Genomic DNA, 25,498 nt, shown 5'->3' with positions numbered 1-25,498 from the left:
GCATTTTATTATGCACGACGTATGAACACAAAACCATACAAAACACCTCGACGAGCTCCGTTTCATGTGTATTGGGTGCATCTCGACAAATCAAATTTTGGCACATTTTTTTTTTGTCGTCGAAAGCTTCTGAACGAGCCCACTGACGTTCCGATTACATTTTGTGAAACAATCAAGATATCCAAGTCGCCAGAGGTTGATAAGAGCTTATAAGCTTAATAAGACCTCGCCAGAGGTGATTAAAAACTCCATGGAGACGAACCACTCCACATGGATTCCAAAAACACATTAAAAATATAATGATGTATTCAGCGGATGATACAAACTTGTATCAAAATAACTATGATCTAATCCTGAATCGTCACTGATTCAACGAATTATAGTCTATGACAATCCGTCATTGCAGCTTATGCGTATTATAATGCCTGAGGGCGTTTATAATGCCTGAGGGCCTGAGGGCTGGTTAGGGCGTTTTGCATCCTCTGTAGCACGTCATATAACTTGCTGAGTCACGTACACAAAGCAAACATCACGCAAATACAATATCATTTGATAGAACGTCCCGAGCGCTCTGAGGAAATGATGCCACTGAGTTACTGCAAGTCATTGCTAACGCTTTCCTCTGCCTTTTCCCGTTGGTCGTTAGTTCTGCAATGCGTCGACAGTGTTAGTGCGTCACAAAGTCCCTGCCATTTCCCTCCCAGCGCTGTCGCTCCCACGGCTCTTTCCCCTCTCCTCCCACCGCTCTCTCCTCTCCTCATCCCTCCCATCGCTCTGCCGCTGTGGCCTCCTCACTAAACTCCTTCATCTGTAGATAAGCTATGAGCACATCGGGCAGCGGCAGGCGGGACAGCCGGCAGGGCAGTCGGCGTCCGGTCACCCCCACCAGGGCGCGCACCCGGGCCCGGCAGAGCTCCAGCAGCGGTGGGGGCGAGCGCGGCCCGCTGATCTGCCTGAGGAACTCCGCAGGGATCTCCTCCAGCGGCGGACAGCCCTCCGGCAGACGGGCGCCGCGCGCTAGGAGCGCCCGCGCCAGCCGCTGGTCGCCCCAGTGGAACGCCCACCAGAGCGCCGAGCGCCGCTCGCCGTCCCGCAGACTGACGGAGGCGCCGAGCAGGGTGACCAGCAGGGCCAGCCGCCGCCAGCCGGCGCACGGCTGCCGCGCAGAGAGGTACAGCGGGCACTGCTGCCACGAGTCGGCCGCCACCGGCGCGCCGGCCGCCACCAGCTGGAACGCCATGCTGAGCTGCCGGTGCCAGACGGCCGTCCACAGCGGCGTGTGGCCGTAGAAGTCCTCGCCGTCGAGCTCGGCGCCGGCGGTCAGTAGGGCCGCGAAGCTCGCCTCCTGGCCCAGACGGATGGCGGTAATGAGCGGCGGCTCGACCCGCTCCAGAGCGTCACTGCTGCGCCCGTTGGCGTCTGCGCCGGCGGAGAGTAGGGCGGCCACGATCTCCGCCCGGCCGGCCTGCAGCGCCCAGGAGAGTGGCGTGCGGTGTCGGTGGGCCAGCGACGGGTCGGCGCCGGCCGCCAGCAGAGCCTGCACGGCGCGCACGTCCTGACTGCAGATGGCCAATCGCAGGTCACAGGGACCCGGGCGAGGCGGGGCGGCCGGCGGCAGCGGCTGGGCCGCGGACATCGCGGCGGGAGGGGAGAGGGGTAGGGAGGAGGGAACTGGGGGGGGGGGGTGGGGTGGATGGGGCCGAGGGAGACAATCTTGAGCCCGTCGAAAGTTGTTTAGTCGCACTGCTTAAGGCCAGCACTTGCCGGTCGCAGTTAGAGTTGACATTGGCAGTTGGCACTGATGACGTCGAAATGCTTCTCTCCTCAGCCTTGTATACCACCGGCTATGCTGGATCTAAAACGAATGGAGATTGCCAGGAGATTTTACGCCGTTCGATTCGCGTCAGTACGGTGATGCGACAACACTGACTGACTAAATTCCCGAGATCCTCGATGAAGCCGAACCGTTTCGAACCGGTCTAAGTTTTTTTTTCTGTCTGATAATTTTATACCTTGTCGGTAGATCGGGGGATGAACGTTCCTTAGCCTGTGAGACGGGCTGGTGTCCTGGATGGAGGCTCTTGGATCGCTGCCGACGTCCCCCAACGGCTCCCCCAGCTGAAACGGAGTGCAAAACGACCATAAGGACTCACGTTTCACTAGAAATCGACATTCACGAAATGCAAATCAGGCCTCATCACACCTCTGTTATTGTTTACCTTTTGCTATATTTACGCCTTTCGAAAGAGAGGGCCTCAATGCTGGAGCCAATGCGACGTTACCTTGGAGCTCCGCCAAATCAGTTCCCTAGCGCCTTCGTGTTATGCAATGCTTCAGACCATGGCAGAGAGTGGTAGAATTCAAAGCGATATTTAAGTTGACTTCACCGCAGTGCAAATTGATATGATCATAATTTATCACTTCTAGCATGTACTGCTTCTTGACACAAAAACAAACATGAAACAACGCGGCCAACCCCGGGAGGTCAGCGGCCTTACCCGCTCATAATTACCTGCCAAACGATCAGCTGCTTTTGAGGTCTGCGTTCCCTTCAAGCCACCACTCGTTTTAGCTACATCTCTTCAACTTCCTGACACCTGGTCTCTTCAGATTGCGACACTCGCCTCACGACAGCGCTCACGGAAATCCTCACGCCTGGGGCATCTTCCCTCCGCGGGTCTGCCGCCCCCACTGCCACCGCTTGGTACACGTGACCGGCCGGGGGGCCCGACAGGCGGCCTGCCGACGGCCGAGGGGAGGACGGCTGCATCTGCGACCCTCCTATAAATAGGCGCCGTCGGTCGCTTCTCGGTCCCGAGTTGCTGCGTCGGTCCCGACGCGAATAGATCCCGACGGGGCGGGTAAATGTCGCTGCCCGACGGGGCGAGTCGCATCGAATCATCGACTGGGCGGCGACGTCTCGCCGCTGTCGGAATGGGTAATGGTGTGTGCTCTGGCTAGAAGCATCACACGTAGGCTTGGCAAGATCACAAGCGATCTCCTAACGCGTTGACTGCTTCACATTTCGTGTACGAAGGCAAGATGAAACACCGCGACCGCACCTCGGCCGTTTTCGATATTTTCCAAAGCACGTTTCTATGGGACCGCAGGATGCTTCACATGTTTGCGCTGTTCTGACGCTTCACACTACGACAAACTCGCCTTCCATGTCAGAAAACAAAATCTTCGCCCCTATTTCATTTTATTTCCTCAGTACCGTTGGTTCGAAAGGGTAGAATACGTTACACTTCTAGTGCGTCGCATCATACACCAGTGGCAGTCAACCGAAACGTCCACCAACCACGAGATAAACTCCACAGGACTGCACTGCAGATCCCTCTGTACCGCACAGCGCACAACTCAGGAATCAACAACGACCACCAAATTCGAGCGAACTCACTCGCTTTCTCACTCGCTCGAAATCAAAACGAAAACACAGGACGCGCCTTCCTCACTCGCCTACATCAAGGCCCACAAATACACAGTATCAGTTGGCGGCTTTTGAACTCTTCTGAGGTCTTTAGCCATCATTCCACGCAAGATTCACTGCTTAGCGGTGCGGAAATAAGCACACATCAACATCATATACACTGCAGCGATTTCACATATTACAGCATGCGACACCAACTGGAGCCATTTACCAAAGAAGTCGGTGACGCGTCTCAGCAACGCCCCCCCCCCCACGCCAAAAAATATTCCCCAGCTCTTTCACGCCATTAACGAGACACGACACCCGTCGACATCCACCTGACCAGCGTCCCTGTTTGTCTCTGTGGGTCACCGGGCGGCATGTTCATACGCTGATGGTTCTGAACACGTTGAAGCCGCTGTGGGCGGTGGAGAGGAGACATCCGGTCGCCTGCGGGTGCCAGTGCAGTTCCTTGACGTCCTCCTGACCCTGGTGGATGAACAGCAGCTGTGGCGGCAGCTCCTGATGACACAGGGGGGACGGAGACTATGAAGAGAAGCGGCAACTGACACAGGTAGAACGCACGTTCTTCATATTCAAGACGCAATTCAAACCAAATGGGCAAGGGAAACTAACGACCGTCCTTTTTTACGATATATCCTGAAGCAAAACCATACACATTCCATCCATATGCACACAGGAAAGTAACGACCGTCCTAGTTTTCCCAAACAACCGCCGAATAGTCTCACTGATAGCCCCTCACATTTTACCAACCACACTTTACCACACAAAACTGTATATCCTGTACAGATAAAAACATCCCAACCTCCGTTCCCTTTCTTACTGCTACTCTTAATCTCTTATTATTCCTCCCCATCTCCTCCCTCCCTGTCTGTCTCTCAAACACTCACGCTCAGTTTGGCGCCGTCTGCCACCCTATTCCTCCCCTAACTCACGTTCAGTTTTTGGTCCTCCTCTGCCCCCTCTGCGGCCCCCTCTGCGGCCGCCTCATCGTCCCGCTCCACGGCCAGGTCCCACTGGACCACCTGGTCGTCCGCGCCGCCGGACGCAAACACCGTGCTGTCCGATGGGTGCCACTCCACTGTGGTCACTGGAGCCGAGTGGTGCTTGAACAGCGCCACGGGCTTACCCGACTGCGGGGGAGGAGACAATGGTCAAGGAGTGTTTAAATAGCGTCACCGGCCCACCGTACTGAGGAGAGCAGTTTTGGTTAGAGGGAGAGACATTGGTCAGATACGTAGAGAGGCATAGGTCAGGGAGGGTTTGAACAGCGCCACCGGCTTACTCGACCACAGGAAGGGAAGAGTCAAACAGTGGTCGGGTTTTAGAGTTTAGTAGATTAAACAGGCATCTGGTATTCAACTATTCAACCAAAAGTCACGTGTTTTGTTCTTTATTGCTACCAAGTCATTGTATTTAGTACGGGTTATTGACACGCATTCTTCAACGTTTAGTGCACTTCCTAGGTTCTCGATTCAAATCACGCCAACGTTGTTATCTCGAGCGAACCTGGGCCCAATCTTACCAAATGCCGTGAATGCGCATTCACGGCATTTGGTAACATTCAGAACTATTCCACAATTACTTATTCCTTCGTTCAGGCAACATTAATAATCATTAACACTACCAAAATCACTGGGCAAGATTAGCTGGATGTAAATAAAAAGGATATCTTTGATATCAGTGCCGTTAACTCCGGCCAGTGCTGCCAAATCCTTTTCACGGCATTGGTAAGATTGGGCCCTGGAAAAGTAATTATATCACGCGTCACCCACCTGCAGCGACCGGAGGTCCCAGACACAGAGTTTGCCGTCGTCGCCGCCGCTGACGATGAACGGGTCGGTCCGGTTCCAACTGATCACGTTCACGTCGCTGTCGTGCGCGTCCGTCACCTGCAGCATGCACGCCTTGGCCGGCGCCGCGCGGCTGTCCCAGATACGAATACTGCGGACAGGGGTGGGTCAAATCGACGCGGCTCAGGTCAAGAAAAGATGTAAAATCAGTAAAAAGAGCAGGAAAGTAACAATATCAATGCAGCTGCTGAGACAAGAGGTGTAATGTTAGCACTGCTATAACCTTATCCCCGCAATGCTATAGCCCCTAGACTCTAAGTCCTCAGTTCTACTTCAATGTCAGTATTCTCTGATCTGCGTATAATACTCCCACCTTCTACACACCTCAGCTTATCAACTGTTTTTCGACTATTTCCACCTCTTCTCCAACCCGTCTCTCCTCCCGTCTGCACGGACCTTTTATCGACGGAGCACGACGCGAAGACGGTGGGCTCGGAGGGCGACCACTGGATGTCCTCCACGGAGCCCTTGTGCGCCGAGTAGGGTCGCTGGTCCACGTGCCACGTGCCGCCCTCGGCCGGCTGCCACACGTGGATGTGGCGGCCGCAGTCGCCCGTGGCCAGCACGCCTGACGAGCCGCAACGGGGCGTTCAGAGGAGGGGGAGTGGGGTGGGGGGGGGGGTGGGGGGGGGGGGGAGCGGTGACATAAGGGTCGGACGGATGTATACCACATACTGGGTGAACAGCGAACAATGACGAACATATTGGTAGCATTATGTCGCCCGACAAAAACAAGTACATGCATTCAGCTGAAAAATAACATTTTGTTTCCATGTCTTGAACGGTGGAAAATCATCAACGGAAAAACAGACATCTGTAAAATTCCAGGGCTTGACTGTGAAAAACTTCTTACAGGTTGGGTGAAACCCTCCTAATTAAGATTGCGATGAAAACACTGCTATAGGAGGCCGGGAGGTAGTAGGGGAAAGTGAGGTGCTCTAACATCACTGGCTAGACGCCGGCCTCCAGCTCCACTCACCGGCTTTGAGTGGCGACCAGTCCATGGCGAAGCCCTCCTGCTCGTGTCCCTTGAAGGTGAACAGCGGCTTGGCCTTCTTGTCCTCGCTGTCCCGGGCGTAGGCCGAGGCCACCATGGGGTCGTCGACGGCGGCCAGGGGGCGCGCCAGACTCCAGACGTGCACGCTGCCCGTCTCTGACCAGGTGGCAGCCAGCGGAGTGTCCTGGATGGTGGTGGCCTGAGAGGGGATGGGGGGGGGGAGAGTTATCTTGGGAAGGAAGGAAACGATGCGTATATAAATTTAGACACATGTACGACGCTTAACTAGCTACGAACTGCGAGCGGCGAAGCTTCCAATGGAGAAGGCTCCAACTAGGCAAAAACGCATTGAACTACTATGCATTTCAGACCCCATGAGACCCCGTTTTTCGGCGATAATTTCTTCAATTTTTGTCCAATTAGCTTGAAATTTTGGCAGACGATGTTTCAGCTCAAGCGCCAATTTTTGTCAATTTGGTCTCTTAACAAAATATCAAAATTTAGAGCACTTGTCGTTGGCTCGTAATGTTAATCAGTTTTTGCACCCGGATAGAGGCTCGCTCGCTACCGCACCAGATTGGATAGGAGCGCTGGCCAATCACGTTACGCCGAGCTCAGCTTGACTCCGCCCACTGGCCGTGACCGTGATGGGTCTATGCCGCTTCAGTCGGTGTCAGCACCGCGGAGAGGTCGCAGCGGGACCACGTACTGGAGACAAGTGAAGCTGGCAAAGTTGTTTCGGGACGAAAGCCAAAAGATTATCCGTTCGAGGGCATTTGATGTCCTCTTTTCCTTATTTTGGTATTTAAACGTCGAACCAGCTCAGAATATTCAGAATGATCAGAATCAAGGTAGGATCTATTGGAACGGAACCGGCCGTAGAAGGAAAGATGGATGATGATGAACTCTTGGACTCTGAACATTTATTTAAGCCGGAGTTGCACCTATCTCATCGTCAGGTTGGGTCAGGTCACTACGCGATTACCTATAAGATCATGCGTAAGCCTCTGCATGACCCAAAAATATTGATATATTGGGCAGTGTCAATAAATGTTTCTGAGGAAGGCGCAGAAAGCAACAAAGTAGGATGAAGAGTCTCGGGCACGGCCGATTGCCTGGGGCATCGCTCCAGCGAGACGACCGTATTCGTAATTCGTGAAGCGGTGCGGGGCGCCGGGTGGGGCAGAAGCGTAATGTGTCATATGGTAGAATGTCATGTGTGAGTAATATTGTTAACCCGGCAGTTGCTAGGGTATTTCGCCAACCACCGTTTGCTGGGGGGGGGGGGCGTTAAACGCCCCCAGCCGATAACTCGAGAACCAATAAGCGCAGCGAAACGCACGAGGCGGCAAACGAAAGAACGCGACGAGACGCATCAGATGAGTACTTCAAAGTTGAATTTTGAGGTCACAGGTCGGGTCAAGGTCAGTTCAAACACCTGACATCGGGCTTTCAGTAGCATGGACTTCAGGACTTCGCAATGGGCGCCTCTCGTCATAAACTCTGTCAAAACGGTGCACAATCCATCATATGAGGTCTACAAGAGTGTCAGCTCCATGTAGGGGTCAGTCAAGCATAGGTCAGGGTCAAGGTCAGGTCAACCGGGTAGGCACATATCCCCGAAAATCAAAACTGATATTCACAACCTGTGACACATGTTTTATGGGCAATTTGGGGCGTAGAACACGATGGTGACATTCATTTTTTCATATGTGTACGTGTTGGCTCAAAAAATTTCATTTAAGAAATGCCTGTATCATGGTCGTGAAGTAGTCACGAGAAATTGCCAAGATTCAGTTCAAGATTTTGAAAAATGCGGAACGATAATCAATAATCGAAGATAACCATTTGATTGCTCAAGGTATTGGCAGTCTAATGGCGTTTACGGCATGTCTGTATGTCTATTTTGTGATTTTATATGATTTTTTGAACATGTGCCATTTTTGGTCGAAAACTCAGAAATCATGACATCACTAAAACCTCGATATCTAAAAAAAAAATTCCGACCGATTTTTTTGAAACTTTGTCACAATAAACTTCAATCAATTTCCTACAGGTTCCCAAAATTTGGCGCGCCTGCGGCGCGCGGTTTTTGTGCTATGGCCCGGCAAAAAAATGGGGGCGTTTAACGCCCCCCCCCCCAGCAACTCGCGGGTTAAGACGTGCACAGAAATAAATAGAATTGTGGCAGGCGGACGTTGTGCACTACATGAGAACGATCATCAAGAAACACGTATCTTTTTGTAAAACTTATGTAACAGTAGGTATGTCCTCAATGGTGAGGTAACTATCTCTAGGCTTTTACTTTTCATGTTTGCATTTCAACACACAAGATCTGGGGGTCAAGTTAGTCCGGCGACCTCCTCAACCTAAGTCGATGATAAAATGAATTAGTCCTGAAGGTGTTCATTGTTCAATGCTTATGCTGCACCGGGATGATATAAATCGATCACGCCGGCATACATTCCTAATCAAATTTCATATATCAAACACATAACTGCATCCTGTTAATGGTGATTATATTTTGCAATTAGGACGTCCGACGTAGTCTGACGCGATACGTAATTTTATGCAAGCATTTGAAATCAACAGCGTCTTTTATTAGCGTTTTTTTTCACAAGCCCGAATCTTGTGTGGAAATAGATATTTTTTTTGTGGCTGAACAAGGTGTACGTACATTTGTGATAAATACAAAGTCGAGGGCTTCAGCTAGTGCGTTACTTATGCGCGCTATTTAGCTCCTTCGATGAAGTTGCGGCTGCAACGACAACTGCACGGCAGCCACGTTCCATGCGAGCCGCCCCGGTGCGACAGCTACTGCCCCGCCCGCTGCACGCAGCCGACTGACCGGCCAAGGTCACCGCCCCGTCCGCCGGGAGGGCGGAGCTTAATGGTCACGTGTTTGTGACGTCACGCCTACGTACGGATAGCCTCTACTCCACTGCCGGATTTACGGAGCCGATTTTAACATTACGAGGCAACGACAAGTGCTCTAAATTTTTATATTTTGTTAAAAGACCATATTGACAAAAATTGGCGCTTGAGCTGAAACATCATCTGCCAAAATTTCAAGCTAATTGGACAAAGATTGAAGAAATTATCGCCGAAAAACAGGGTCTCATAGGGTCTGAAATGCATAGTAGAGACCTTTCATTTTTCAACACATACTTTTGTCTGCGTTGTCTGCGATTTTGCGAACCTGTATTAGCGTGACGCGTAAACTGAAATTGCAAATACTCCTGCAGATAATAATTAAACATATGCCACCTGTACATTTCACCGGAGAGATACATTCGAATGAATGCCGTCATGAAAAAAAAGCCACCGTCGATAATCGTGGTAATAATTTGTCGAAAAACACACGGTTCATGAGTGCTCTGCCGACATGAGAGCGCCGCCTGCACCTCACCCGCAGCACCCACAGTGTGCGCCTCTCACCCGTATCCGGTTGACGCAGCCGTGGTGTTTCATGGTGGCCGTCTCCAGATCCGGCAGATCCTCCTCCTCATCGTCGCTCTCATCACTCTCCTCGTCATCCGAGTCCTTCTCCTTGGACTTCTTGTTGCGCTGGATGTTGGACATCTGCCGGACGGAAGCAAGGTTAAAGTGCGGGAATCGACCGATAGGTGGCAGTGGTGAGGGACAGAGTTCAGTGAGAGGTGGTCCTCATGGTCAGTGAGAATTGGATATCGAGCATCATGTAAAGCAACAAAAACACTTATGTTAGTTCATTGAAATTCAGTTTTTTTTTAACCAACATTCAATGAAACAGGAAGTAGTGAATAATTTAACAATTTATCACCGAAGTTCGTATCTCACCTAGAACCAAACCGCCGTCTGGTCGCTCAACTGACCTTCATGACGATGACGGAGTTTTTGTGCGCCTTGTCGGCCTGCGTGCCGGCCACCATGTACATGGTCAGCGGGTACTCTGTGCGGTTATCACCCAGACGGTCGCGGACCACGTCAAAACTCAGACACGGGTCCCCTGGCGGCCAGAGCGGGGCGGGGGGGGGGGGGAGAAGTCAGGTGGGGAGCTTCACAGTGAGACGGAACATGGACGATGAGACAATCAGAACAAAGGTTGGCATCATGAATGCTCTCAGAGTTGGATATCGTAGTTCATCACACAATACATAACGAAAGTAACTTCAAAAAAGGACGACACATTTTCAGAATTCGCTTCACAAAAAAAAATACATGCTGTCGACGCGTTGGCAGGTTGGCTTCTTTTATTGTACCTAACCGGACAAATTAGGCCTGTGAAAGCTGAACACAGTTGACAAAAATGTTGAGCAATGAAAATAACAACTCGAGTCCTCCCTCCTACAATAAAATTTGTGCGAAATCGAAATTCAAAACTCCTGTCACCGCCAGGAATCGATCCCGCGCCCTCACCGGTGTGCGCCTGGTGGAACATGACGTAGGCCGACTCGTCGACCACGAGCTCCTCGTCCTCCTCGAGCTGCCGACCGGGGAGGAACACCTCCGAGGGCCCGGCGGGCGTGTCCTCCTCCTCTCCGTCCTCCTCAGCGTCCTCCATGGGCGCGTCCTCCTGCTCCGGTGCCGGAGGCCCCGGCTCTCCGTCCTCGTCCATAGCGTGTCGACCTGGGATACCTAGACGGGGATGGAGAAGGGGTTCGATCACTCACTGCATATTAATCAGGGAGGGAGGCAGGGGAAGACGGAAGGCAAAGGAGAAGAGACAAAATACAAATGTGAAAGATGAGGGGAAGAAACAACTTCTATTTACATAGGGTGAAATGGATAAGTGGTTAGGTGTTGGAGTTGTTAGATTTCGGACGACCTCGAAATTGCACGAGACATAGGACCGGGTTGGGGAGAGATCATCTAACACGTCCCACGCCTCCACTACCAAACAACTCACCAATGGCGTCTAGCTGCGCGTCCTCTGCTGCTATCCACCCGCAGACAGCGGCTCGAAGGTCGCCTGCCAAGGAAAAAAAAAAGAGCACAAAATTGCAGTCACCGCCATCGAGCGCAGACAAATAGCAACAAGGAGAAGCTAGATCAGTAGGTGTGTTAGCGTCATGACTTCTCCGAGTTGGATATCGATAATCATCAGTTCATTGTTACGCTCCCAGTCCCAAGTTAGCATATCCCTTTCACAGCAAAATATCGCCGGGACAGGAGACTGACAAAATCGCATCAAGCAAATGCTCGAGCGAGAATAAGTCATTCACGGCAACCTTAATGGACTAGTAGAGAAAACAAACTAAAATTGACCATAGGCAAGCGAGGAGCTTATAAAAGGTACTTGCCGTAGCTTTGTAGGGGGCGAAGATACAGTCAAAGCTGTATATACTATCTGGAACAAAAGAAAACGGACGAAATCAACAATGGTGCAACAGGATTAAAATATGATCCAATCAGACATAAGTGGATCAGCATAAGTGGTGGCATCATGCCTGCTCAGAGTTGGATATCTTAGTTCATCACGGAAATTAATTATCAGCTTGAATGACTTCCCATGATAGGAAATATAACAGCAGGATAAAACGAACAGCGGTACAAAATGCTTACCAAAGGCGTCGAAATTGATATTCGACAACGTGAAAAAGCCCAACAGCGATCCTGGAAACAGAACAAAACGGCTGTAAGTCGATAAATCTTGAAAACAAAACAATTTTCAGCGACATCAAGATCAGATCATGAGCGGTCGTCACAACTTTCCGAGTTGGATATCGATATTCATCATGTGATCAATCGCTGACCGGCGCGTTGAATGGAGGAATGGCATTTACAGAAACAAATGCTAACCAAGATCTAGTGAATGAGAGGCATGTAACCATGTAGGATGTATGTAATTGTAGGGTTTCTATGGTCGTAAAAAACGTGGCCAGCAAGGCATATGGGTGCTGAGGGTGAGTGAAGACAGTCGAAATTAGTCTGATAAACCTAGTCAAACTGTCGTTGCCAGTCAAACATAACAGCAAAACATGAATGCAAAAATGACTTGCCTTAGCCTCACGTCGGTCCAGAGAAACCCAAATCAGCACTGGACCTGAAATAATAGACAAAAGTGAGGCACCACGAACTTGTAAATAAATCGGCCGGGGTAAGACGCTGGCTCAGAAAAATGAATGGCATCATGAATGCTCTGAGTTGGATATCGTAGTTCATCACAGAAAGCAGAGTCAATCAGTAAATACTAAGGTGGCTGGGAAGAGCAACACTGAATTACTAAATCTAGTGTTTAGTGGGCAACACATTTTTTATTTACATGGGCAGGAATCCGGATGAAGCCCACAAGCTGTCAGCGGGCAGTACCATACAAGTTATGTCACAAAATTCCATGAACATCGAACAATACAATTCTAACAAATAGTGTTTGTCTATTTCAAACAACCTGTGGTTATTTGGTTGCCAATGTGCACCCAAGTGTTGCAGTCTGATGCTGATACAGTGTATCTTTTTCTTTGTCAGCATATGGCATAGTCAACCTGAAAATTGAAATATCCATCATAAAGTATCAAAGTAATGGTGTGAAGTGCTTTAGGGATGAACATAGCCAGAATAAGCATGTGAAGAATCATTGACCTTTTCCTCAAAGAAGTAAAAACAATGCCAAAAGTTACATTTATATTTGAATAAAACTTTTAAAACTTTTTACATTTAAATATCGCTTCTGGCATTGTTTTTACTTCTTCGAGGAAAAGGTCAATGATTCTTCACATACTTATAAAGTATCAAACATAAAACGAAGATGGGTGTTGGGACACAATTAGGAACCCAGAGAACTCCCATATCAATTGGTATTTGGCAGCAAACCTGCCTTTGAATTGGGCTGCAGCAGGTCCGAGACAAGACAGAAGAACCTGAAACATAATTTAAGTATAGGAGGGTTACCATCAAAGAACGATTAAACAAAAACAAATCATACAGTAACTGGTCAGAGAAATGAATAGCATCATGAATGCTAAGAGTTGGATATCATAATTCATCATCTAAATTGGCCGGGGAAATGTTTGAAATACGAAGATAACGGCCCACCTCAACCTAACCTTCTGGAGCACGTAACACACCGAAATAAATCCGAATAACATACCAACGGTATTGAAAGTTTGACACAACAACTAATGTGGGTTATCTGCAAGAGAAATCAATTTCCAAAGAACAATATAATTAAAAAAACTGAGGAAACATTAGAGAAAACGCTTACCTTTCACCAACACGCCAGCCGCTCGCCACGTGGTTCGGAAAGGAAAAGGATGAGGTCGGCCTTGGGATGAGGGATATGGAAGTCCTTGCGTTCCGTGGGGTTGACAGCACGCCATTCGCGTTGCTTTCGCCGCGCTTGCGCAAGCAGATCGACTCACTAAAGAACCAATCGGCGCCCTTCTTCCAACTTCTCCGCCAATTACAGCTTAGCTATTCATTCGATGAGTACAAGATGACTGATCTTCGACTGATTTTGAATAGGACAATTTTATCAGCACGGCGAAATGTTCATCTATTTGGCAACATATTCGGATTCAGATTCATATTCGAAATAAATGGTCTGCGGACTACTCAGAATGACTCAAAAATGATTTTGACTATACAATTTGACCTTCCCAATTCAATGAGGGTAAAATCTAAGCGCGGCACGGTCAATTTGCAGAGTGACCTCAGGTCAAAGTTACATAGGTCATGTACTGCGGACTATTTAGATTGCTTCAAAAATCATTTGGACCTTTTGAATTTTAATTAATAGCATAAATTATATTAAATTTAAGCACGGCACGCCCCAAGAGCAGTTTTTCGTTGACTTGAAATACAAGGTCGTTAGCATTTTTCAGTTTAGGGACTATCTCAAATTTCGTGAGAATAATTTTGGTTTTACAATTTCGCTTTTAATAGTCAACAAAATTATATCTAAGCGCGGCACGACTCAAATATAGATATATGTATAAAAATAATTACAAGTTTTAATTCAAACATGGCCGCCAGGCATCTTGACTGACGCGTTTGATTCGATCTCGGCGCGTAAACAAAAGGCCATTAGGCAAACATATAGTGTGTTATAGTGTATTAAATTGTGTTTTTAAGTGTTTTTATATACTTTGGTGAGGTCTGTGTATTAGATTGCATGCTCTGTTGATACGCTAGGATAGTCCTTTGCATATTTTTTGCAAAGAAACATATTAAGCCTTGCTTAGTCAATCCTAAAGCCCTCATAACACCCTCTTCAAAAAATCTACTTTATCATGTAAGTACATACCTACCTGTGCAATGCAATATGAAGTCCTAATTTATCCCAATATAATGCCTACTGAGACCTAACACCTACCTCTGCTTTTTGGTATCTGCTGCAGTTTAAATGGAGATGAACTTAGTCAAAGCTAACTGGCCAATGTCAATTAGAATCGGGGGCAGCTCGGACATATGCAGCATAGATGTAGAGCTGCTCTGTCTGCGTCATTCCCAGGTGATGTCAGCCGCCCACTCTGCTGGTATGCAGAGCCTAAGGCTGCTGAAGCATTTGAGCAATCTTGTTCCATATGCCCGCTGCTTAAAATGAGCCGCAACAGCTGATCCGATCCGTCTGAGTGTGCTCAACATTCTTCCCTCCCGTTATGTGTCCACTGTTCAGTGAGGAACTAGTGCATCGATCCCCAGCCGTAGCAGGTGGTGCTGGAGACTCAGCTGGAGCTGCTGGTGTTTCTGTAACTCCCCCTTCCCCAGTGAGAAGCTGGTGCTGCTGATGTCTATAACTCCCCCTCCACCTCCCTATTCAGGAGCTGGTGCTGCTGATGTCTGCCTCTGTCTGCGACTGTCGGCCTCTGTCAGCCTCTGTTGACCCCTGTTGACCCCTGTTGACCATGTCCACCTCTGTCATCCCTTGTCGACCCCTCTGTCAACATCTTCTGTCGACCTTTGTTGACCCTGCCCTGCCCTGCCCTGCCCTGCCCTGCCCTGCCCTGCCCTGCCCTGGCTCATGTCAGCTCCTGTCAGCTCCTTGTTGACCTCTGTCGACCTCTGTAGACCCTGCAACCAATGCCCTGCCCTGCCCTGGCTCCTGCCCTGCCCTGGCTCCTGTCAGCTCCTTGTTGACCTCTGTCAACCTCTGTCGACCTCTTCGCGGCACGTCTGCACCTCGCTGCAGCCTAATCTGGACCTGTCCGCCTGCCAGGTCTGTCAGGCACCTGACTGAGGTCTTTCAGACCTGACTGAGGTCTCTCAGACCTGACTGAGGTCTGTCAGACCTGACCAAGGTCTGCTCCACCTCTCAGACGTTTGCGGGACTTGACAGAGGTATGTGGGACCTGACAGAGGTATGTAAGACCTGTGAGAGGTCTGTAGGAGCTGACAGAGATATGTGGAACCTGACAGAAGTCTGACAACCCTGGCGGAGGTCTATCAGAGACCTGATTGAGGTATTTCAGACCTGTCTGAGGTCTCAGACCTGATTGAGGTCTCTCCGACCTGACCGAGGTCTGTCAGACCTGACAAAGGTATGTGGGACCTGACAGGAGTATGTGGGACCTGACAGAGGTATGTGAGACCTGAGAGAGGTCTGTCAGACCTGACAGAGGTATGTGGGACCTGACAGGAGTATGTGGGACCTGACAGAGGTATGTAAGACCTGACAGAGGTCTGTAGGAGCTGACAGAGATAAATGGAACCTGACAGACGTCTGACAACCCTGGCCGAGGTCTGTCAAAGACCTGACTGAAGTCTCTCATACCTGACCGAGGTCTCTCCGACCTGACCGAGGTCTGTCAGACGTGACAGAGGTATGTGAGACCTGACAGAGGTCTGTAGGAGCTGACAGAGATATGTGGAACCTGACAGACGTCTGGCAACCCTCCTGTGTGGACCCTCCCTGTCTGTAGTAGCTGACAGAGATATATGGAACCTGACAGACGCCTGACAAACCTGGCCGAGGTCTGTCCGAGACCTGACTGAGGTCTCTCAGACCTGACTGAGGTCTGTCAGACCTGACAGAGGTATGTAAGACGTATCTGAGGTCTGTAGGAGCTGACATGGAACCTGACAGACATCTGACAACCCTGGCCGTAATCTGTCAGAGACCTGACTGAGATCTTTCAGATCTGACCGAGGTTTCTCAGACCTGACCGAGGTCTCTCCGACCTGACCGAGGTCTCTCCGACCTGACAGAGGTATGTGAGACCTGACAGAGGTCTGTAGGAGCTGACAGAGATATATGGAACCTGACAGACGTCTGACAACCCTGGCCGAGGACTGTCAAAGACCTGACTGAAGTCTCTCAGACCTGACTGAGGTCTCTCCGACCTGACCGAGGACTGTCAGACCTGACCGAGGTCTGTCAGACCTGACAGAGGTATGTGCGACCTGAGAGAGGTCTCTCAGACCTGACTGAGGTCTGTTAGACCTGACAGAGGTATGTAAGACGTATCTGAGGTCTGTAGGAGCTGACAGAGATATATGGAACCTGACAGACATCTGACAACCCTGGCCGTAGTCTGTCAGAGACCTGACTGAGATCTTTCAGATCTGACCGTGGTTTCTCAGACCTGACCGAGGTCTCTCCGACCTGACCGAGGTCTCTCCGACCTGACCGAGGTCTCTCCGACCTGACAGAGGTATGTGAGACCTGACAGAGGTCTGTAGGAGCTGACAGAGATATATGGAACCTGACAGACGTCTGACAACCCTGGCCGAGGTCTGTCAGAGTTTGATTGAGGTCTCTCAGACCTGACTGAGGTCTGTCAGACCTGACAGAGGTAATAAGACCTATCTGAGGTCTGTAGGAGCTGACAGAGATATATGGAACCTGACAGACAGACATCTGACAACCCTGGCCGTAGTCTGTCAGAGACCTGACTGAAGTCTCTCAGACCTGACCGAGGTCTGTCAGACCTGACAGAGGTCTCTCCGACCTGACCGAGGTCTGTCAGACCTGACAGAGGTGTGTGAGACCTGACTGAGGTCTGTCAGACCTGACAGAGGTATGTAAGACGTATCTGAGGTCTGTAGGAGCTGACAGAGATATATGGAACCTGACAGACATCTGACAACCCTGGCCGAGATCTGTCAGAGACCTGACTGAGATCTTTCAGATCTGACCGTGGTTTCTCAGACCTGACCGAGGTCTTTCAGACCTGACCGAGGTCTGTCCGACCTGACCGAGGTCTGTCAGACCTGACAGAGGTATGTGAGACCTGACAGAGGTCTGCAGGAGCTGACAGAGATATATGGAACCTGACAGACGTCTGACAACCCTGGCCGAGGTCTGTCAGAGACTTGACTGAGGTCTCTCAGACCTGACTGAGGTCTCTCAGACCTGACTGAGGTCTGTCAGACCTGACAGAGGTAATAAGACCTATCTGAGGTCTGTAGGAGCTGACAGAGATATATGAAACCTGACAGACATCTGTCAACCCTGACCGTAGTCTGTCAGAGACCTGACTGAGATCTCTCAGACCAGACCGAGGTCTCTCAGACCTGACCGAGGTCTCTCAGACCTGACCGAGGTCTCTCAGACCTGACCGAGGTCTCTCAGACCTGACCGAGGTCTCTCAGACCTGACCGAGGTCTGTCAGACCTGACAGAGGTGTGTGAGACCTGACAGAGGTCTGTAGGAGCTGACAGAGATATATGGAACTTGACAGACGTCTGACAACCCTGGCCGAGATCTGTCAGAGACCTGATTGATGTCTGTCAGACCTGACAGACGTCTGTGGGACCTGACAAAGGTATGTGGGACATGACAGAGGTATGTGGGACCTGACAGAGATATGTGGGACCTGACAGAGGTACGTGCGACCTAACATAGGTCTGTCACACCTGACAGAGGTATGTGGGACCTGACTGAGGTATTTAAGACCTGTCAGAGGTCTGTAGGATCTGACAGAGATATGCGGAACCTGACAGACCTCTGACAACCCTGGCCGAGGTCTGTCAGAGACCTGATTGAGGTCTCTTAGACCTGACTGAGGTCTGTCAGACCTGACAGAGGTATGTCAGACCTGACAGAGGTATGTAAGATCTGTCTGAGGTCTGTAGGAGCTGACAGAGATATATGGAACCTGACAGACATCTGACAACCCTGACCGTAGTCTGTCAGAGACCTGACTGAGATCTTTCAGATCTGACCGTGGTCTCTTAGACCTGACCGAGGTCTCTCCGACATGACTGAGGTCTGTCAGACCTGACAGAGGTATGTGAGACCTGACAGAGGTCTGTCAGACCTGACAGAGGTATGTAAGACCTGTCAGAGATCTGTAGGAGCTGACAGAGATAAATGGAACCTGACAGACGTCTGACAACCCTGGCCGAGGTCTGTCAAAGACCTGAATGAAGTCTCTCAGACCAGACCGAGGTCTGTCAGATGTGACAGAGGTATGTGAGACCTGACAGAGGTCTGTAGGAGCTGACAGAGATATGTGGAACATGACAGACGCCTGACAAACCTGGCCGAGGTCTGTCAGAGACCTGACTGAGGTCTCTCAGACCTGACTGAGGTCTGTCAGACCTGACTGAGGTCTGTCAGACCTGACAGAGGTATGTAAGATCTGTCTGAGGTCTGTAGGAGCTGACAGAGATATATGGAACCTGACAGACATCTGACAACCCTGGCTGTAGTCTGTCAGAGACCTGACTGAGACCTTTCAGATCTGACCGAGGTCTCTTAGACCTGACTGAGGTCTGTCAGACCTGACAGAGGTATGTGAGACCTGACAGAGGTTTGTAGGAGCTGACAGAGATATATGGAACCTGACAGACGTCTGACAACCCTGGCCGAGATCTGTCAGAGACCTGATTGAGGTCTGTCAGACCTGACAGACATCTGTGGGACCTGACAAAGGTATTTGGGACATGACAGAGGTATGTGGGACCTGACAGAGGTACGTGCGACCTAACATAGGTCTGTCACACCTGACAGAGGTATGTGGGACCTTACTGTGGTATGTAAGACCTGTCAGAGGCCTGTAGGAGCTGACAGAGATATGCGGAACCTCACAGACCTCTGACAACCCTGGCCGAGGTCTGTCAGAGACCTGATTGAGGTCTCTTAGACCTGACAGAGGTCTGTCAGACCTGACAGAGGTATGTGAGACCTGACAGTGGTCTTTAGGAGCTGACAGAGACATGTGGAACCTGACAAATTTCTTACAACCCTCCTATGTGGACCCTCCCTGTCTGTAGGAGCTGACAGAGATATATGGAACCTGACAGACGTCTGACAACCATGGCCGAGGTCTGTCAAAGACCTGACTGAAGTCTCTCAGACCTGACCGAGGTCTCTCAGACCTGACAGAGGTCTGTCAGACCTGACAGAGGTATGTAAGACCTGTCAGAGATCTGTAGGAGCTGACAGAGATAAATGGAACCTGACAGACGTCTGACAACCCTGGCCGAGGTCTGTCAAAGACCTGAATGAAGTCTCTCAGACCAGACCGAGGTCTGTCAGATGTGACAGAGGTATGTGAGACCTGACAGAGGTCTGTAGGAGCTGACAGAGATATGTGGAACATGACAGACGCCTGACAAACCTGGCCGAGGTCTGTCAGAGACCTGACTGAGGTCTCTCAGACCTGACTGAGGTCTGTCAGACCTGACTGAGGTCTGTCAGACCTGACTGAGGTCTGTCAGACCTGACAGAGGTATGTAAGATCTGTCTGAGGTCTGTAGGAGCTGACAGAGATATATGGAACCTGACAGACATCTGACAACCCTGGCTGTAGTCTGTCAGAGACCTGACTGAGACCTTTCAGATCTGACCGAGGTCTCTTAGACCTGACCGAGGTCTCTCCGACCTGACTGAGGTCTGTCAGACCTGACAGAGGTATGTGAGACCTGACAGAGGTTTGTAGGAGCTGACAGAGATATATGGAACCTGACAGACGTCTGACAACCCTGGCCGAGATCTGTCAGAGACCTGATTGAGGTCTGTCAGACCTGACAGACATCTGTGGAACCTGACAAAGGTATTTGGGACATGAGAGAGGTATGTGGGACCTGACAGAGGTACGTGCGACCTAACATAGGTCTGTCACACCTGACAGAGGTATGTGGGACCTGACTGTGGTATGTAAGACCTGTCAGAGGCCTGTAGGAGCTGACAGAGATATGCGGAACCTCACAGACCTCTGACAACCCTGGCCGAGGTCTGTCAGAGACCTGATTGAGGTCTCTTAGACCTGACAGAGGTCTGTCAGACCTGACAGAGGTATGTGAGACCTGACAGTGGTCTTTAGGAGCTGACAGAGACATGTGGAACCTGACAAATTTCTTACAACCCTCCTATGTGGACCCTCCCTGTCTGTAGGAGCTGACAGAGATATATGGAACCTGACAGACGTCTGACAACCATGGCCGAGGTCTGTCAAAGACCTGACTGAAGTCTCTCAGACCTGACCGAGGTCTCTCAGACCTGACAGAGGTCTGTCAGACCTGACAGAGGTATGTAAGACCTGTCAGAGATCTGTAGGAGCTGACAGAGATAAATGGAACCTGACAGACGTCTGACAACCCTGGCCGAGGTCTGTCAAAGACCTGAATGAAGTCTCTCAGACCAGACCGAGGTCTGTCAGATGTGACAGAGGTATGTGAGAACTGACAGAGGTCTGTAGGAGCTGACAGAGATATGTGGAACATGACAGACGCCTGACAAACCTGGCCGAGGTCTGTCAGAGACCTGACTGAGGTCTCTCAGACCTGACTGAGGTCTGTCAGACCTGACTGAGGTCTGTCAGACCTGACTGAGGTCTGTCAGACCTGACAGAGGTATGTAAGATCTGTCTGAGGTCTGTAGGAGCTGACAGAGATATATGGAACCTGACAGACATCTGACAACCCTGGCTGTAGTCTGTCAGAGACCTGACTGAGACCTTTCAGATCTGACCGAGGTCTCTTAGACCTGACCGAGGTCTCTCCGACCTGACTGAGGTCTGTCAGACCTGACAGAGGTATGTGAGACCTGACAGAGGTTTGTAGGAGCTGACAGAGATATATGGAACCTGACAGACGTCTGACAACCATGGCCGAGGTCTGTCAGAGACTTGACTGAGGTCTCTCAGACCTGACTGAGGTCTCTCAGACCTGACTGAGGTCTGTCAGACCTGACAGAGGTAATAAGACCTATCTGAGGTCTGTAGGAGCTGACAGAGATATATGGAACCTGACAGACATCTGTCAACCCTGACCGTAGTCTGTCAGAGACCTGACTGAGATCTCTCAGACCTGACCGAGGTCTCTCAGACCTGACCGAGGTCTCTCAGACCTGACCGAGGTCTCTCAGACCTGACCGAGGTCTCTCAGACCTGACCGAGGTCTCTCAGACCTGACCGAGGTCTCTCAGACCTGACCGAGGTCTGTCAGACCTGACAGAGGTGTGTGAGACCTGACAGAGGTCTGTAGGAGCTGACAGAGATATATGGAACTTGACAGACGTCTGACAACCCTGGCCGAGATCTGTCAGAGACCTGATTGATGTCTGTCAGACCTGACAGACGTCTGTGGGACCTGACAAAGGTATGTGGGACATGACAGAGGTATGTGGGACCTGACAGAGGTATGTGGGACCTGACAGAGGTACGTGCGACCTAACATAGGTCTGTCACACCTGACAGAGGTATGTGGGACCTGACTGAGGTATTTAAGACCTGTCAGAGGTCTGTAGGATCTGACAGAGATATGCGGAACCTGACAGACCTCTGACAACCCTGGCCGAGGTCTGTCAGAGACCTGATTGAGGTCTCTTAGACCTGACTGAGGTCTGTCAGACCTGACAGAGGTATGTCAGACCTGACAGAGGTATGTAAGATCTGTCTGAGGTCTGTAGGAGCTGACAGAGATATATGGAACCTGACAGACATCTGACAACCCTGGCTGTAGTCTGTCAGAGACCTGGCTGAGATCTTTCAGATCTGACCGAGGTCTCTTAGACCTGACCGAGGTCTCTCCGACATGACTGAGGTCTGTCAGACCTGACAGAGGTATGTGAGACCTGACAGAGGTCTGTCAGACCTGACAGAGGTATGTAAGACCTGTCAGAGATCTGTAGGAGCTGACAGAGATAGATGGAACCTGACAGACGTCTGACAACCCTGGCCGAGGTCTGTCAAAGACCTGAATGAAGTCTCTCAGACCAGACCGAGGTCTGTCAGATGTGACAGAGGTATGTGAGACCTGACAGAGGTCTGTAGGAGCTGACAGAGATATGTGGAACATGACAGACGCCTGACAAACCTGGCCGAGGTCTGTCAGAGACCTGACTGAGGTCTCTCAGACCTGACTGAGGTCTGTCAGACCTGACTGAGGTCTGTCAGACCTGACAGAGGTATGTAAGATCTGTCTGAGGTCTGTAGGAGCTGACAGAGATATATGGAACCTGACAGACATCTGACAACCCTGGCTGTAGTCTGTCAGAGACCTGACTGAGACCTTTCAGATCTGACCGAGGTCTCTTAGACCTGACCGAGGTTTCTCCGACCTGACTGAGGTCTGTCAGACCTGACAGAGGTATGTGAGACCTGACAGAGGTTTGTAGGAGCTGACAGAGATATATGGAACCTGACAGACGTCTGACAACCCTGGCCGAGATCTGTCAGAGACCTGATTGAGGTCTGTCAGACCTGACAGACATCTGTGGGACCTGACAAAGGTATTTGGGACATGAGAGAGGTATGTGGGACCTGACAGAGGTACGTGCGACCTAACATAGGTCTGTCACACCTGACAGAGGTATGTGGGACCTGACTGTGGTATGTAAGACCTGTCAGAGGCCTGTAGGAGCTGACAGAGATATGCGGAACCTCACAGACCTCTGACAACCCTGGCCGAGGTCTGTCAGAGACCTGATTGAGGTCTCTTAGACCTGACAGAGGTCTGTCAGACCTGACAGAGGTATGTGAGACCTGACAGTGGTCTTTAGGAGCTGACAGAGACATGTGGAACCTGACAAATTTCTTACAACCCTCCTATGTGGACCCTCCCTGTCTGTAGGAGCTGACAGAGATATATGGAACCTGACAGACGTCTGACAACCATGGCCGAGGTCTGTCAAAGACCTGACTGAAGTCTCTCAGACCTGACCGAGGTCTCTCAGACCTGACAGAGGTCTGTCAGACCTGACAGAGGTATGTAAGACCTGTCAGAGATCTGTAGGAGCTGACAGAGATAAATGGAACCTGACAGACGTCTGACAACCCTGGCCGAGGTCTGTCAAAGACCTGAATGAAGTCTCTCAGACCAGACCGAGGTCTGTCAGATGTGACAGAGGTATGTGAGAACTGACAGAGGTCTGTAGGAGCTGACAGAGATATGTGGAACATGACAGACGCCTGACAAACCTGGCCGAGGTCTGTCAGAGACCTGACTGAGGTCTCTCAGACCTGACTGAGGTCTGTCAGACCTGACTGAGGTCTGTCAGACCTGACTGAGGTCTGTCAGACCTGACAGAGGTATGTAAGATCTGTCTGAGGTCTGTAGGAGCTGACAGAGATATATGGAACCTGACAGACATCTGACAACCCTGGCTGTAGTCTGTCAGAGACCTGACTGAGACCTTTCAGATCTGACCGAGGTCTCTTAGACCTGACCGAGGTCTCTCCGACCTGACTGAGGTCTGTCAGACCTGACAGAGGTATGTGAGACCTGACAGAGGTTTGTAGGAGCTGACAGAGATATATGGAACCTGACAGACGTCTGACAACCCTGGCCGAGATCTGTCAGAGACCTGATTGAGGTCTGTCAGACCTGACAGACACTGACAAAGGTATTTGGGACATGACAGAGGTATGTGGGACCTGACAGAGGTACGTGCGACCTAACATAGGTCTGTCACACCTGACAGAGGTATGTGGGACCTGACTGTGGTATGTAAGACCTGTCAGAGGCCTGTAGGAGCTGACAGAGATATGCGGAACCTCACAGACCTCTGACAACCCTGGCCGAGGTCTGTCAGAGACCTGATTGAGGTCTCTTAGACCTGACAGAGGTCTGTCAGACCTGACAGAGGTATGTGAGACCTGACAGTGGTCTTTAGGAGCTGACAGAGACATGTGGAACCTGACAGACTTCTTACAACCCTCCTATGTGGACCCTCCCTGTCTGTAGGAGCTGACAGAGATATATGGAACCTGACAGACGTCTGACAACCATGGCCGAGGTCTGTCAAAGACCTGACTGAAGTCTCTCAGACCTGACCGAGGTCTCTCAGACCTGACCGAGGTCTCTCCGACCTGACCGAGGTCTGCCAGACCTGACAGAGGTATGTCAGACCTGACAGAGATATGTGAGACCTGACAGAGGTCTGTAGGAGCTGACAGAGATATGTGGAACCTGACAGACTTCTGACAACCCTGGCCGAGGTCTGCCAAAGACCTGACTGAGGTCTTTCAGACCTGACCGAGGTCTGTCCGACCTCAGTCTGACTGCCCCATGTTAACTGCCCCAGTTAACAGTTGACTGCCCCATGTTAACTGTTGACTACCCCTGCCCCACTGTTAACGGTACCTGGAGTCGTCTATTGCATTCCATTTCGCACTGTTAACGGTACCTGGAGTCGCCCCTGCCGCACTGTTTACGGTACCTGAAGTCGCCTCTGCCCTGCCCTGCCCTGCCCTCTTGTCAGCTCCTGTCAGCTCTCTAAGTCAGCTCTGCTCTGCTCGCTCTGCTCTGCCCCGCCTTGCTCTGCTCTGCTCGCTCTGCTCTGTCAGCTCTGCTGTACACTGCTCTGCTCTGTTAGCTCTGCTCTGTGTACTCTGTCTTGTCTGTGTGTACATTACAAGCTGACCTTCCCGTGACCTCTCGCCGGCAGCACGCTGCATGGCTACGAGGAGTCGGTTTCGTGCCTGTCGTTCGGCGGTTCGGCCGGTGTGCTGGTCTCCGGCTGTCTGGGCGGCGAGCTGCGTCTTTGGCGACCCCATTCGGGACGCACCACACTGCTGGCCCTACAGCAGATGGCACACCGCCTGGGTGTTACCTGTTGCCATAATCTATTATCCATCAGCAAACCATATGTACTCGTATGTTTTCTTTCTGAATAAAAATGTGCCTTGGCAAGTAAATCGGAACATCTTTCAATGTATCAGTGTTGTTCGACGCAAAGCCTGATCACAATCCAGCGGAAAAGGCTATACCACTCTACACTGGGGCTCCACACGATTCCCACGCCTGCTAGGGGGAGGGCTGCTGAACAGTGAACACGCCCCCCCCCCCCATTTCCAACTCAACTCCTGGACAACAACGGGTGTTGGGAGTATTAGAACGGGTATTAGAAC

At 50.7% G+C, this 25,498-nt stretch overlaps 2 protein-coding genes and 1 long non-coding RNA gene across 7 annotated transcripts; 1 reads left to right on the top strand and 2 right to left on the bottom strand.

Annotated features, from left to right (window-relative positions):
* Positions 1-52: 52 nt before the first annotated feature.
* On the bottom strand, positions 53-2,777 carry LOC122369672 (ankyrin repeat domain-containing protein 23-like). The gene is made up of 2 exons (XM_043344579.1): positions 2,513-2,777; positions 53-2,118 (listed from the first exon to the last, which is right to left on the bottom strand). Exon 2 carries the CDS (start codon positions 1,634-1,636, stop codon positions 758-760), a length of 879 nt encoding a protein of 292 aa, XP_043200514.1. The 5' UTR covers positions 1,637-2,118; positions 2,513-2,777; the 3' UTR covers positions 53-757.
* A 408-nt stretch (positions 2,778-3,185) lies between these two features.
* On the bottom strand, positions 3,186-14,055 carry LOC122369678 (glutamate-rich WD repeat-containing protein 1-like). Of its 5 annotated transcripts, XM_043344590.1 has the most exons (15): positions 13,465-13,515; positions 13,078-13,120; positions 12,652-12,745; positions 12,263-12,306; positions 11,826-11,876; positions 11,564-11,610; positions 11,170-11,232; positions 10,680-10,898; positions 10,136-10,269; positions 9,720-9,863; positions 6,264-6,480; positions 5,681-5,852; positions 5,207-5,375; positions 4,367-4,564; positions 3,186-3,931 (listed from the first exon to the last, which is right to left on the bottom strand). In XM_043344590.1, the coding sequence occupies exons 8-15, from the start codon at positions 10,876-10,878 to the stop codon at positions 3,794-3,796; spliced, it is 1,371 nt and encodes a 456-aa protein (XP_043200525.1). In that variant the 5' UTR covers positions 10,879-10,898; positions 11,170-11,232; positions 11,564-11,610; positions 11,826-11,876; positions 12,263-12,306; positions 12,652-12,745; positions 13,078-13,120; positions 13,465-13,515; the 3' UTR covers positions 3,186-3,793. The 5 variants fall into 5 exon arrangements, with proteins under 5 accessions (XP_043200525.1, XP_043200523.1, XP_043200524.1 ...); XM_043344588.1 differs by lacking the exon at positions 12,652-12,745 and having other exon boundaries at positions 13,465-14,055; XM_043344589.1 differs by lacking the exon at positions 12,652-12,745 and having other exon boundaries at positions 11,564-11,606; positions 13,465-13,525.
* Positions 14,056-14,174: 119 nt separating this feature from the next.
* LOC122369684 lies at positions 14,175-25,285 on the top strand. The gene is made up of 2 exons (XR_006254440.1): positions 14,175-14,493; positions 25,036-25,285. It is a non-coding gene; the product is annotated as an uncharacterized LOC122369684 (long non-coding RNA).
* The last annotated feature ends 213 nt before the right edge of the window (positions 25,286-25,498 follow it).

The sequence above is a fragment of the Amphibalanus amphitrite genome, unplaced genomic scaffold, assembly GCF_019059575.1.
Source record: "Amphibalanus amphitrite isolate SeventyFive unplaced genomic scaffold, NRLGWU_Aamphi_draft 001061F_arrow, whole genome shotgun sequence".
In the NCBI taxonomy this organism is placed as follows: Eukaryota; Metazoa; Arthropoda; class Thecostraca; order Balanomorpha; family Balanidae; genus Amphibalanus; species Amphibalanus amphitrite.
Note: the sequence above shows the minus strand (reverse complement) of the source record. Positions and strands in the feature narration are given on the sequence as shown.